Below are 15,150 nucleotides of genomic sequence, written 5' to 3'. Positions count from 1 at the left end.
GGCACAAGATGACAAAGCACTTTTAACAAAGTTGTCTGTGGCGTATATATATATGTATTAAATATATATTTATAATTAAAATATATGTAATGTATAACATATAATATATAATGTGCATAGAATAAAGCTGTATATAAAGTGATCTCTTCTAATACAGCTCCAAAGTAGAAAGAGTACAAACATTTTCTGAGCACAAAGTAATAACACTAGAAATTAATAACAAGCTCCAAATTAGAAGACCCTACCATTGGTAAAATTTTAAATTATTTTCTATATAACTTGAAAAATACAAGTAAAAATGCAAAATATCTAGAAAATAATAAGGAAACACAACCTATCATATCCTCTGCTATACAATTCAACTAGCACTCAGAAATAAATGTGTAGACTTCTTACTTATGTAAATACACAAAAAGGAATAAAATAAGTGGTACCAACTCAAGAAGTTAGGATAAGAACTACAAAATAAGCCCTACTAAAGAGGAAGAAAGAAATTAATAAGGATAAAAGCAGAAAAGAATAAATTACAAAAATGAAAATATAATACAACTAATAAGTAAATTCAAAATCTGGTTGCTTGAGAGAAAAACATTAAAACAGCTAAATTATGAACCAACCTAATCAAGAAATAAAGGAGAAAATCTATCAAAAGTAATTATATTGGCCCAGCGGTTAGGGGGTCCGTCTACCACATGGGAGGTCTGCAACTCAAACCCCGGGCCTCCTTGACCCATGTGGAGCTGGCCCATGCGCAGTGCTGATGCGCAAGGAGTGCCGTGCCACGCAGGGGTGCCCTCGTGTAGGGGAGCCCCATGCGCAAGGAGTGCACCCCGTAAGGAGAGTTGCCCAGCACGAAAGGAAGTGCAGCCTGCCCAGGAATGGTGCCTCACACACAGAGAACTGGCACAACAAGATGATGCAACAAAAAGAAACACAGATTCCTGCACCGCTGACAACAGAAGCAGATAAAGAAGACGCAAATAGACACAGAGAACAGACAACCGGGGTGAGGGGAGAAGGGGAGAGAAATAAATAAATAGATAAATCTTTAAAAAATAAATAAATATAAGGGAAAAAGAAAACAAGAAAAAAAAACAAATAAACCATATGGAGAAAATAATCAAAGATTCAGAAAAAATTAAGAGAATTTTCTTGAATCTATACAAATAAATTTGAAAATGTGAAAAAAATGGATACTTGACTAGGAAAACATAAAATTTATCAAAATAGATTCCAGAACAGCTAGAACTCTTAGTGGACATATTGATTAGAAAAATGGATAAGATTTTAAAAGACCTACAGTATCAAAAGGTACTGTTTCCTCACAAATACATGCTGTGATTCTACCAAATATTAAAGAAAAAAACTTGACATTCAAATTAATCTATTACAGAGCAAATGGAAACTCGAGAAATTTCTAAATTTTTATACAAAATGAGCTTATCAATACCAGTAACACAACAAAGACTGTTCACATAGAGAAAACTGCTGACCAGTCTCTTATATCAATACAATCTAAATAGATATTTATATCTAAATAAAATGTTAGCAAACAAATCCAACAGCACTCTAAAGGTACAATACGCCATGACCGAGAGAGACTGAATACAGGAATGCGAAAGTAGTTCAATATTAAGTATTTTAATAATAAAAGATCATATTAATTTTATAATTTAATAATACCATATTAATAGATCTCCATAGATGCTCAAAAGCATTTGACAACATTCAACTTCTAGCAATAATTTTTTAAAATTCTCAGTAAAATAAGAATAGATGTGTATTTCCCTCACATAATAGCATTTATTTACTTCAATCCCAAGTCCATGTGAAAATCATTCTTACTAAAGTGAAGAAAAAAGAAACACCCTTTCTCAGCTTAAGTATTTAATAGTGTTCTGGAGATAATAGCCAATGCAATTAAATAGAGGCAAAAAGTTAGAAGTGCTATAATTAAAATTGTAAAGGAGGAGTTGAAGTCAACACTGTCAGTCACTAGGACTATTACATACCTGAAAGGTAAGAGAAGCAATGGAAAAACTACTACCAAAAATTGTTAGAATTCAACAAAGTTGACATTTACAAAATTAATGCATAGAAATTAATAGCATTCATAAGTAAAAACAGGATGTCCCCATTTATAATAGCCACACAAAAGACAAAAAATATCTATAAAGAAACCTAAATGTGCAAGAACTATATGAAGAAAATTTTAGGGAGTGGATGTGGCTCAAGTGGTTGAGTGCCTGCTTTCCCCCAGTGCCTCCTAAAAACAAAAACAAACAACAAGCAAACAAACGAGGAAAAACCAACTCAGGGGAGTTGATATGACTCAGTGGTTGAGCACTGGCTTCCCACATGCGAGCTCCCATGTTCAATCTTTGTATATTTTTTTAGATATTCAAACTAACTAATAATACTTGTTTTTGCATGAAGTAGGGATCTAATTTTAGTTTTTTCTATATAAGCAATCAATATATGGAACCCAGAAAAACTTGTTCCCCAAACTGCACTGACTTTTTTTTTTAAGGAAGTGCCAGAGATTGAACCCAGGACCTTGTACATGCAAAGTAGGCACTCAACCACTGAGCTACATCCACTCCCCTGCACTGATTTTTAATATCTGAACAATATTCCTTAAATTAATAACTAAATTTAATTCAACCAACAGGAATATTTTTTTTAACTGGAAAAGGTGATTCTGAAGTTCATATGGACCACCCCCCACCTCCAAAAAAACAAACCCAATTTCCATGTTTCTCAAAATGAAGAGTAATGAGGGAGGCTAGGCACATCAGAGAAAGACCTCGGTATTTGAAACAGTAAAGTAGTAGGATATGATTGTACAGGCTGATCGATGAAACTGAGTGAAAAGTCCACATATAGTCCAAAATATATAGGGGAAATTTTTAATGATGAAAGTGGCATTCCAAATCAAAGCATCGAAGATGGATATTTGGTAATCATCTAGAAAAAAAATGAAGTCATATCCATACCACCTTTCTTACATCAGGAAAAATTACAAAGGGATCAAAGATTAAAATGTGAAAAAAAATACATATAAAAATTAAAACCATTACTCAAGGAACATGTTTTGTAATAATCTTAGAGTGAGGAAGGAAATTCTAACCTGAGACAAACCCTAAAACCTCTCAAAAATTTGTCTGAGAAATTCAAATGTAAGACTCAAATATTACTCATGGCATAAAACCAAAAGTAGCCATAAGACAATTGAAAAATTGGCAAAATACATTGCCACATTTCACAAAATGTTAATTTCCTTAATATACTTAAATTGATCCTGCAAACTATGAGAAAAATGACAAAATCCAATAGAATTTTGTGCAAAGAATATGAACAGATAGTTCATGGAAGAGGAGATAGATATAAAAGGATGCTGAACCTTCACAGAATAAGAGAAATGCAAATTAAATGCACACTGAGATAAGATTCCAGAGAGGAAAGATCCAAATGTTTCATAAAACTTTGTGCTGGAGTGGTTATGGGAAAACAGGTACTCTTTTACATTTCTGGTAAGCATATAAATTGATACAGCTCCTGTATGGAGCATTTTCACATCTATCAAAAGTAGAAATGTATATTCCCTTTGACCCAGCATTCCCACATTCGGGGATTTATCTTACAAATATATTCACATAAATGGGAAAAAGTGTGTGTACAGGTTATTTATGGCAGCAAAGAGAATACGAGTGTTTTTAGTAAAAAAGTGTGCCCTACTTAAATTTTAATAATTTCAATAAATTGTCATACATCCAAACTAAGGAACACTATGCAGTTGTAAAATGAGTGAGGATACTGATATGGAAAGATTCCCAATATATATTAGGTAAAACGAAGTAATGTGTGGAAGAGTCTACATAATAGACCACCTATTGTGTGAAAAAAACAAAAGAAAAAGTATTTGTGTTTGCTTGTGTATATATTAAATATTTCTGAAAGGACAGAAAATAAACTACTCATAGCAGTTTGTCTATGGGAAGGAAAATTGGGTTATTTGGGGACAAAGATGGAAGAAATTTCAAAAATCTTTTGACTTTTGAACCTTATGAACATACTGACTTTTCAATATGAGTTAAATAAAAATTATGATGCTTCTATGAGTAATTTATGCAATAAATTTGAAAGCAAATATGAAATAGGAAATTCTCTACCCTATATATGTTATTGAACTTATTTCTAGAAGAAAAGCAAATTAAATCAGTAGCCAAACATCTGCCTATTTCAAAAAGCAGCAGGTCCAGATATTTTACAAGAGAGATATACCTCACCTTCAAGGAACTAATAACTTCTATCCAATATAAACTAGTCCACAGGATAGAAAAAAAGAAAATATTCACTCATTTTATAACTTTATTATAACCTTTATATCAAAACCAGACAAAGAGAGTAGAAAATTACAAGCCAGACTTGTAACATAATAGCATGAATTCTAAATAAAATATTAGGAAATCAAATCCAACCATGTATTTTTCAACTGACTCATGACCAAGTAGGGTTTAACCCAGACATATTTTTAAAAATTAAAATTAAAAAAGTTACAAATTAGGAAAAAATATTTTTGAGACTTAAAGAGAAAATATGTATATATTGTAAATCACCCAGTCCTTACATACACGTATACACACACAATATACACACTTCTGGAGATAAATCTAACAAAGGACATTCATGAAAAAACTAATAAATTTTACTGATAGACACAAAAGGTTTAAAGAAATTGAGAGATATACCACGTAGATGGAAAATTTCAATCATAACATAATTTCTCTCCAGATTAAAGTATAAAATCAATGAAATTTCTATCAAAATGCCAACAGAGTTTTTGTGGATTTTCACGTACTAATTCTAAAATACATATGGAAGATTAAAGAGCCGTAAAAACCCAGAACAATTTTGACGTTAATAAAGTGAGGAGGACTTACCCATGTGGGAGTTTGTAATGTAAGTCCATTTCCCTTGGCTCTGGAAGGAGATCAGGCCCTCATCTTATATCTGGCTTCCTTTTAAATGCAGAAACCCTGATGCTAAGCCTGCTCAGCCCAGTGACTTTGGGGTTACTGCCCATGACCAACTTGCTTACTGTGGACATACTTCTGGAGTCTCTGGTTTGGCCTTACTGTCATGTTGGACCAACTAATATTTCACAAAAGCCCACCTGTGGGAGCAGATGTGGCTCAAGCACCTGCTTCCCACATGGGAGGTCCCAGGTTCAGTTCCCGGTACCTCCCAAAGAGGACAGACACAAGCAAAAACAAACAGCAAACAGACAAGATAGCCATCTCAGGGGACAGGAGGTAGGAGGTGTCAAGCCCACCTGCTAGGCAAATACCAGCTTGCCTGCCATGCTCAATTTCCTCCTAGCAAGTGAAGCCAGTCCTGTCCTTGGGACAGGACTCCATCCCCTCCCCCCATATGAGTGTGGGGCTATGTCCCTCATACTCTGCCTTGAACCGAGCCTTCCTAGATCCTGAGCCATTAAGGGTATTGAGTTTTTAGTTACAGAACTAACTTGCTCTCATTCACATTTTTAGATTTCCTCAACATCTGACAGTTCGGTCTAATGACACATACACCTCTTTGCTGGTTTCTAGTTTTGACTCTACATTAGCCCACAGTTAAAATTTACCGTCACTTGGAAATTTAAACCATATGTAGTTTGTTTTGTTTTGACCTAAATGAGCAGTTTTGATCTGAGGTTTATATTTTAACTACCTTACTCTTCCTTTTGTTCCCAAAGAACAAAGGAAAGGAAGCACGGCATTATTTTGTTTCTGTTTTCAATGAGTCTTAACTAAGTTCACGAGTATAGACTGTTTATTTGACCACCTTTTTGGGGAACTTTATATAGTTGATACAAAGATAGCTTATTTACAACTTTTGGGAAATGTGTAATAGAGATGAAGTTGTAATAATATTTTAAAACTAAAAAGAACAGGAAGTAATAAACCTTTATGTTTGGTTAAAATTTTATAATGTATAATACCTCTCACAGAAATTTTGAAAATATTACCTCTTGCTTCAGTAGACGTTCTGCCTGATTTCTGGTAATGCTTCTGTGGTACCACCTGTAAATCAATGAAAATGATTTTAAAATTTTATAGTTCATTTCTTTTTTAGAAAAAGAACACATTCCATTTCTTTCATTTTTCAGAGTGTATTCCAGAACTGACTACAGAAAGTGACTTTTTAAAATTCATATAAACACTAATATATTATCATGTATAAAGTAGTTTAACAGTTTTATTCATTTCAGACCATTATCTAGTTTGTTCTTTTACATTTCAGTTCAACTTTCTGAAATGCACTTGGTAAATAATTTTGAGTGACTTAATCTCTTGCAAATTTCCATGAAAGGTATGTGGTTAAGAAGCCATCATCTTCAGCAACTGCTTTACAGAGCTATGACAGATTAATATTTAAAAATATCCATGTCTGGGAAACGGACTTTGGCCCAGTGGTTAGGGCGTCCGTCTACCACATGGGAGGTCCGCGGTTCAAACCCCGGGCCTCCTTGACCTGTGTGGAGCTGGCCATGTGCAGTGCTGATGCGCGCAAGGAGTGCTGTGCCACGCAAGGGTGTCCCCCGCGTAGGGGAGCCCCACGCGCAAGGAGTGCACCCGTAAGGAGAGACGCCCAGCGTGAAAAGAAAGAGCAGCCTGCCCAGGAATGGCGCCGCCCACACTTCCCGTGCCGCTGACGACAACAGAAGCGGACAAAGAAACAAGACGCAGCAAATAGACACCAAGAACAGACAACCAGGGGAGGGGGGGAAATTAAATAAAATAAATAAATCTTTAAAAAAAAAAAAATACCCATGTCTCTCTTTTTTCCATCTCAAGGACTTCATATTAGTTTGCTTTTATATGTGCTATATTAAACAAGTCACTCTAACTTATCTGACTCTCCTAAGTACATTAACTCATAGTAGAGTTTGTAGTTGAGTAGAGCAAATGTAACAACCAATTCATGATCTTGTCCCCCAGTACCCTCTCTTGCCTTTCTCTAATCATTTCTACCTCATTCATTAAATTCCAACCACACCAGGAGTTTTTCTTCCCTCATATTCACCATGCTTCAGATCATGCTGGTTCCTCTGCATGAAATATGCCATTAAATGACTCTAGCTATACACACAAACATAATCAAACAATAATTAAACCATATAGTTTGATATGATAATACCTAGTCAGTAAGCACATGCACATGATAGAGAGAGGAAAAACTGATAGGACAAAAGAAAAAAAACTGAAAATCTTGCATTTAATAACAAGCTTTTTTAGAAAGGAGTTGATCAAATACCCACATACTGTTTTTGTGGACAGTGGAAGGAAGAATGCAAATGTAACCATGCACTGAACAACAATTGGTGGGGCAGCTGGTGGCTTAACGGCGTTCTTACACCTGTATTTGAGGGTGGAACAACTTATTCCATTTACCATATCGGCTTCTCCTAACCTTCAGTAGCAGAAAGCTGCCACTAGAGTAGACTGGTCAGGTATTAAAACACAAATATCCTCAAGTTGCAAATGAACTTTAAAAAAATCTGAACCAATAAGGAATGATAATAGATGGTTTAGACAAAGTAATTGGACCATTTATCACCAGTGGGAACAAGAGCAATTCTGCTATGAAACTGTGAACCAACATTTAGTCTTTCTTAATGAGTATTCATACTGGGGAGGGAATTTCAAGATGAGTCGGAGATCTCTCGGAGAAAGGAAAAATTCTTTCAGAATAAATGGAGCAGTGTTAAAGACACAAGGAACCAGTTTAATGGGGCTCCCAGTCCCTAAGTTGTGAAAAACTGGATATTAAAAGGAGAATAATGATTATAGCTCACTAAAGTAAATTGAATTGGTGAACGTCAGGAGTCCATAATGATAGTCAAAAAGCAAAACGTTAACATAAATTATATATTTTTAAAATATCATTTTTCATCTGTTTTCAGGTTAATGTTAAATTTGTTGTTTTGTAATCATTTATTATAGTGATAAATAAGTAAATAAGTTAATTTTATTTCAATATATATTAAAAATCCATTCAATGGGATGTCATTAGAATGACTTCAAAGATTAGTAACCAAAGAGAGAGATAAAGCGTTTGTGATGGATGAATTCAAGATCCATGGAATGACCTTTAAAATAATGCATAATTCCATTATAGGAAAGAGACTGGGTGAATGCAACTTAGCAGAGGTTGGGGAAGTGGTATTCCAGAATTTAATCTATTTAAATCTGATGGTAAAAGTTAGAAAAGTTAAAAAAAAAAAAAGGTGATGCTACTTTACTCTTATGCCTAGACAACTGTGACTGCAAAACTAATACCAAATAAAGAATGTAGACATAGGAGTTGGGAGGGAATCCTATTGACATGAAAAAAAAACGGAAAAAAAAAAGCAACATGTCCAGCTGTGGTTGAATAGAAATGTCCTCTGTATATGTAAGTCTCAGGTCCAGGTCCCATGTACCAATCTTAGATTTCTGATAAATTAGTAACAGTATTGTGTCTTGAATTTTTGACCGAGAAATTGCATTATGTCTGAGAAGGTAAATCTGTTTCCCTTAGCAGGTGATTTTTGAACCCTGGAAAGGCTCAGAATTAGTGTAGCAATGCTGAGATCAATGAAACTCAGAGCCTTAATATTTCTGCAAAGTTGAGAATAATCAAAGTGTTTGGTATTTAAAATATCTGTAATTTAAGAGAAATTGGCATGTTAGACTTTTATTGACTTTAAATGCACCATTGATTTTAAACTTCTTATTTGAAGAGATTTGGCTAATCTTTAAAATAATATTAGAATATTTAATAAAACTATTTACCACATTTATAAGTTTAATTTATTAGATTTTCAGGTCTAGTTAAGGACTTAAGAACGGCTTGTTACAAAAATTGTAAATTTGCTGTCAGGCATTTGAACTACTTAATAAGAAATCGAATTATTCAATTTATTAATGCAAATGAAATAATTCAGGAAATTTAATTAACTGAGCTTACAAAGAGGACTTATTGTTTAAGAATGTTTAGTATGTTGAGTTTGAATTAAGATGATTGTCCTTACTTTAATAGATTTATAAATAGCACATCAAGGTTTACATCTTGAGTTGGAAGACTTAATGAAAACCAGGTTTTTACATTGTAATTTTTATGGCTTGGGTATTCATTTAAAACCAAAGAAGCCATAAATATTTCTATATGCAAAGGTCTGCCTGAGTCATAAAAAGCTGACATTGCTACAGCGCTCCTTCTGCCATTGATCCCGTACTTCCTGCCAGCTTCGGGGCTCAACTCACTTCGGCAGAAAGGCCTTCCCCCATCTAAATTACCTCCTCTCCCCTGTCATCTTCTCCAAGTATTGTATACTGTTCCTTCACAGAACCACAATCTAGAGTTATATATTCATTTGTGATTTTGCAGTCATTTAACATTTGTTTCCCCATGAAATTTTCCAAGGTCCGGGAAGGCCTAGAGTGTTTACTTCTAGTCATTCCATGTTATATCTTCAGCACCTTACACAGTTAATGCCTGGTACATCATCAGTGTTATTATAAAAATAGATGAACAAATGAAGTGATTTGGGGGCTGAAATAACTATGGGATGTGGTAAACCTGTACCGCTAGGCAAGGTGAACCGCACTGTAAATGTCTTTCCTATCAGTTCCATGGTTCAAGGAAAAAATAATTGCTAGAATGTTTTGAGCCTTTACTAGGTAGTAAGTGAGATAGGTATGATTGTCCTCATTTTTCATCTAATTCAGCATTTTAGAAACATTAAGTAACTTTGCCCCAGAGCCACAGTCAGTGGCAACCCACAGAAGCATACCCTGATTGCAAAACAGGTATCTAAATGGGAGGGTGGCGGGGGAAACCCCTCACCACAGACTCATACTGCAAACCTAAATTTGTAAAATACATAGGACTACTAACAGCTTTGTCACTTTTTACCTATAGATTCATCCCTCAGCCTTAGTTTCTTATCTGCAGCACGCAGGGCTAAATAAGTGATTGCTAAGAGCTCCTCCATCTTCTAAATCTATAATTATAACAAAAACAGATTTCTGAGCAGAACTCCAATGACCATGCATTGGGTCTTCCAAACTACAGCAACAGCCTGGTTCTTATCTTGAGCTATTTTGAAAACATGTCAAAAACGTGGACCAAAATACAGTAATGCATGTACATATTAAGCTGAAATTACTACTTACTGAATATATCATTCATTCTTTAAATACTTTTCTCTTTAGGACATATAGCAAAACAAGGTATCAATTAAGTGTTTGTTTTCACTCTGTCCATTTTTTTTTTTAAGTGTCCTTACAAAGCAAAACAAAAGTAAGTTTAAGAAAAAGAAGTTTCTCAATCAACCATGATAAGGATCAAAGATCTCTTTATTGCTAAAGCCAACATATGTGTTACTTTCTTTTCCTTTTGTGACCCCAAAACAGTATCAATACTTGTGAGCTGCCAAAATGTACCTGATATGGGGCATATTTTGGAGGAGACTTACTCATATATTTCTAAATTGGTTAGTTTGTTTTCGGTCACGTAGTTGCTTGGGATTAAGCCTTCATTCCTACAATAAAAGACAAAGCAAAAATTAAAATGCATGATATATTTGTGGCATTATTGGGGCAACAATCCTTTTAAAACCTTGAGGATGTTGGGAGAAATCAAATTCATTTTTACTGAATAAATTGTTAAAAGAAGAAAAAAAGGGTTTTCATTTCAACATTCATCTAAAATCTCTGTACACTAACGCTAAGATCCTGATTTGTAAGGTGAGTAGATTAAGATGTTTTATGCCCCCAAAATCTTTTCAAAGAGGGAAGGGGGCACTTAAATGATCATAGGGACATCATAGTACCTGGGTTAAAAACACAGCTATTACAAATGTATCGACTTCATTCAATACGCATTGCTGCACAGTAATATTGCATAGTATAGACATTCCACTTTGTTTAGCCACCCCCTATTACAAGCAATACTATAAACAGGACTTTTTATGGACAAGGAAGACTATTTCTCTAAGGTAGAATCATGTGGTGGAATTACCGAGTCCCCAAATATGGGCATCTTTCAGTAGATTTACCAAATCACCCTGAAAGGAGGATATACCAGTTTGCACACCCATCAGCAGAGTAGGGATTTCTCTGTCTCTGCACCTTCAACAACATTTGAAATTACGAAAAGATCACCAAGATATATGGTTGAGAAATAAAAACAATGCAAACCAATGCCTAAAGTATGATAAGATTTAAATAAATGAAATCTACAAACAATACCATATATTTCTATATGTATATGTAAGTATATTGATAATGGTGCTTACTTGGGGGAAAGAGATTGGATTGGGTTTTGGGAGTAGCAGCAAATCAGAACTTTAGCATTAGTTATTATGTTGCGTATTATTTTTTAAAAAGAGTCACTTATTAACTGTGAAATTAAAAACTAATATGGGTTTTTTCTCTTCTTAATTTAAGTGTTTATTGATATCTGAAGAGATTTCAGGGCAGTTATAGAGGGCATATTTGTTTTACCAGACAATTATGAAATATAACTATGAGCGCACACTGTTTCTGCTCTCTGTGCTAGTAGATGGAATCTGTTATATGTTTTGATTAATTTTTCAAAAAGTGGTGGGTCTCTTTCTACCCATTGTTCTTTGAGGCTTTTTTCTCCAAATGTTACCTTATTTGAACAAAGAAGTAGTCATGAGCACTTATTTTGTATAGGAGGACAAAAAATTCAATCCTTTGCAACATGCTATAGAGAGCAACATTCTGAAATTGCTATTAGTTTTAAGATGTGAATATAAAAGAATGAATCATTGAATTAAAACCTACCATTTTGTGTATATGCTTTGAATACCACTTCAACAATAGGGTAAGAAAAATCAAGAAAATCCTGCTTGTAAAAAATGTACAATTTCATAAAACAAAAATGATATAAAATTAAAGTATACTGAAGGAACAGTAAGACAGAAAATCCTTCCAGAATTTGTTTGCCTTGTAATTATTAGTTAATGATGCCATAATTTTGAATTTGAATTTCTTTTGAAACTTCTTTTATGAATTTTAATATATTTTAAGCAAATCAATTTTATTGATACATATTAATAAACATACAATGCATTCAAAGTGTACAATCAATGGTATTTGGTATAATCACAAAGTTGTGAGTTCATCATTTCGATCATTATTCGAGCATTTTCATTTTTTCAATAATAATAATAATAAACAAAAAACAGACAAACAAGAAAATTCCTCACCTCTCAATCTCTCTGTTTTCCCTGTTGTACATAGCTGCTGTTTCTGGCTATTCCTCAACAAATACTTATTTGTCTGTTAAGCAGTTTTATTGAGATATATTCAAATACCATACAATCTATCCAGAGTCTATAATCAAGGGATTTTAGTATAATCACAAGGTTGTTCTTTCATCATCTCAAAAATTTTAGAACAATTTCATTACTCCATTAAGAAAGACTCCACACCCTTTAGCATTCCTTCCTTAGCCTTATATAACCACTAATCTCCTTTCATCTTTATAAATTGATTTATATTTACATTCCATATAAATGGAATCATACACTATGTTCTACTCTGTGTCTGGTCTCCTTCACTTAGTATGACATGTTGTGATTTTTTATTTTTGTCTGATATCAACATTTTGTAGCATTAACTTACATTTGTTCAGCTTCAAATTTATCTTCTACCCATATTCATATTTCACATAATGTATTTATATTTCATATAATATATTTAGTTCATAATTTGTCCTTTTGTATTTGGCTTGCTTCATTAAGCATAATGTCCTCAAGTTCACCCATGTTGTCATATGCTTTATGACTTCATTTCTTCTAATTGCTGCATAATATTTCATCGTATGTATACTCCACAATTTGTGTATCCATTCATCAGTTGATGGACACCTGAGCTGTTTCCAGCTTTAGGCTATCATGAATAACACTGCTATGAACATCCATGCACAGATGTCTATTCATGTCATTACGCCCAGTTCTTCACGGTATTGTGCGATCCCATCACAAGTCTATACTCAACTTCCTTAGGAACTGCCAGACAGTCCTCCACAGTAACTATAGTATTCTACATTCCCACCAACTGTGAAGAAGCTTAGTTATCTCTCCCATCCTCTCCAACATTTACAGTTTTCCAACTATTTAATAGCAGCCAGTCTAATAGTTGTGAAACGGTATCTCACTGTAGTTTTAATTTACATTTCCCTAATCACTAGTGACATTGAACATTTTTTCATGTGTTTGTTTGCCATTTGTGTTTCTCTTTTGGACAGTTGCCTTTTCAAGTCTTTTGCCCATTTTTTAACCAGATAGTCTTTCTATTGTTGAGATGTTTGATCTCCTTATATAACATGGATATTAAACCCTTATCCTATATATGATTGCCAAATATGTTCTCTCAATGAGTCAGCTGTCTTTTCACCCTCTTGACAAATTTCATTGAGGTGCAAAAGTGTTGAATTTTGAGGAGGTCCCATTTATCTATTTTTTCTTTTGTTGCTTGTGCTTCGGATGTAAGGTTTAAGAAACTGCCATCTACCACAAGATCTTGAAGATGTCTTCCTACATTTTCTTCTAGGAGTTTTATAGTTGTTGCTTTTATATTTAGGTCCTTGATCCATTTTGAGTTAATTTTTGCATAAGTTGTGAGATAGGGTTCTTCTTTCTTTCTTTTGGATATGGCTATTCAGTTCTCCCAGCACCATTTGTTGAATAGACCATTCTGGCTCAGCAGGGTGGGCTTAATAGCCTTGTCAAAAATCACTTGGCTGTAGATGTGAGGGTCAATTTCTGAGTTCTCGATTCAGTTCCATTGGTCAATGTTTCTGCCTTTATGCCAGTACCATTGCTGCTTTTTAATCACTGTAGCAAAGTAACATGCTTTAAAGTCTGGAAGTGAGAGTCCCCCAAATTCATTCTTTTTAAAGATGTTTTGGGTATTCAGGACCCCTTTCCCTTCCAAATAAATTTGATTATTGGCTTTTTGATTTGCAAAAAGACTGTTGGTATTTTTATTGGAATTGCACTGAATCTGTAAACCAGTTTGGGTAGAATTGAGATTTTAACAATATTTAGTCTTCCAATCCATGAACATGGAATGTCCTTCCATTTATTTAAGACTTCTTCAGTTTCCTTTAGCAATGTTTTGTAGTTTTCTGAATACAGGTCTTTCACCTCCTTGGTTAAGTTTATTCCTAAATATTTGATTGTTTTAGTAGCTATTATAAATGGAATTTTTTTCTGATTTCCTCCTCAGATTACACATCAATAGTATGTAGCAATGCTATTGATTTTTGCATGTTAATCTCTTTTTTTTAAATTATTTATTTATTTATTTATTTCTCTACCCTTTCCTCCCCACTCCCCCCCACCCCGGTTGTCTGTTCTCTGTGTCTATTTGCTGTGTCTTCTTCTTTGTCCACTTCTGTTGTTGTCAGCAGCACAGGAATCTGTGTTTCTTTTTGTTGCGTCATCTTGTTGTGTCAGCTCTCCATGTGTGCGGCACCATTCCTGGGCAGGCTGCACTTTCTTTTGCTCTGGGCAGCTCTCCTTACGGGGCGCACTCCTTGCGCATGGGGCTCCCCTATGCGGGGGACACCCCTGTGTGGCAGGGCACTCCTTGTGCGCATCAGCACTGGGCTTGGGCCAGCTGCACATGGGTCAAGGAGGCCCAGGGTTTGAACCACAGACCTCCCATGTGGTAGACAGACGGACGCCCTAACCCCTGGGCCAAGTCCACCACTGCATGTTAATCTTGATTCCACCACTTTGCTAAGTTTGTATATTAGTTGTAGTAGCTTTGTTGTGGATTTTTCAGGATTTTCTACCTGGATCATGTCATCAGTGAATTAAGTTTTACATCCTCCTTTCCTATTTGGGTGTCTTTTATTTCTTTATCTAGCCTAATTGCTCTAGGTAGAACTTCTAGCACAATACTGAATAATAATGGTGACAGTGGGCACCCTTGTCTTGTTTCTGATCTCAACAGGAAAGCTTTCAGACTTTCATCATTGAGTATAATGCCTGCTGTAGGTTTTCCATATATGCACTTTACCATATTAAGAAAGCTTCCTTCTAGTCCCATCTTTTGGAGT

At 34.6% G+C, this 15,150-nt stretch overlaps 1 protein-coding gene across 2 annotated transcripts in view; it reads right to left on the bottom strand.

The window, feature by feature from the left end:
- TXK (TXK tyrosine kinase) overlaps positions 1-15,150 on the bottom strand; it is a 72,955-nt gene that overhangs the window by 34,943 nt on the left and 22,862 nt on the right. For both annotated transcript variants that reach the window (XM_004469761.3, XM_004469760.3), the window contains exons 5-6: positions 10,526-10,591; positions 6,032-6,086 (exon numbers count right to left, since the gene is read on the bottom strand). In XM_004469761.3, the coding sequence (XP_004469818.1) occupies positions 6,032-6,086; positions 10,526-10,591 (121 nt within the window). The remainder of the gene's footprint in view (positions 1-6,031; positions 6,087-10,525; positions 10,592-15,150) is intronic.

This window comes from Dasypus novemcinctus, chromosome 1 (genome assembly GCF_030445035.2).
Source record: "Dasypus novemcinctus isolate mDasNov1 chromosome 1, mDasNov1.1.hap2, whole genome shotgun sequence".
NCBI lineage: Eukaryota > Metazoa > Chordata > Mammalia > Cingulata > Dasypodidae > Dasypus > Dasypus novemcinctus.
Note: the sequence above shows the minus strand (reverse complement) of the source record. Positions and strands in the feature narration are given on the sequence as shown.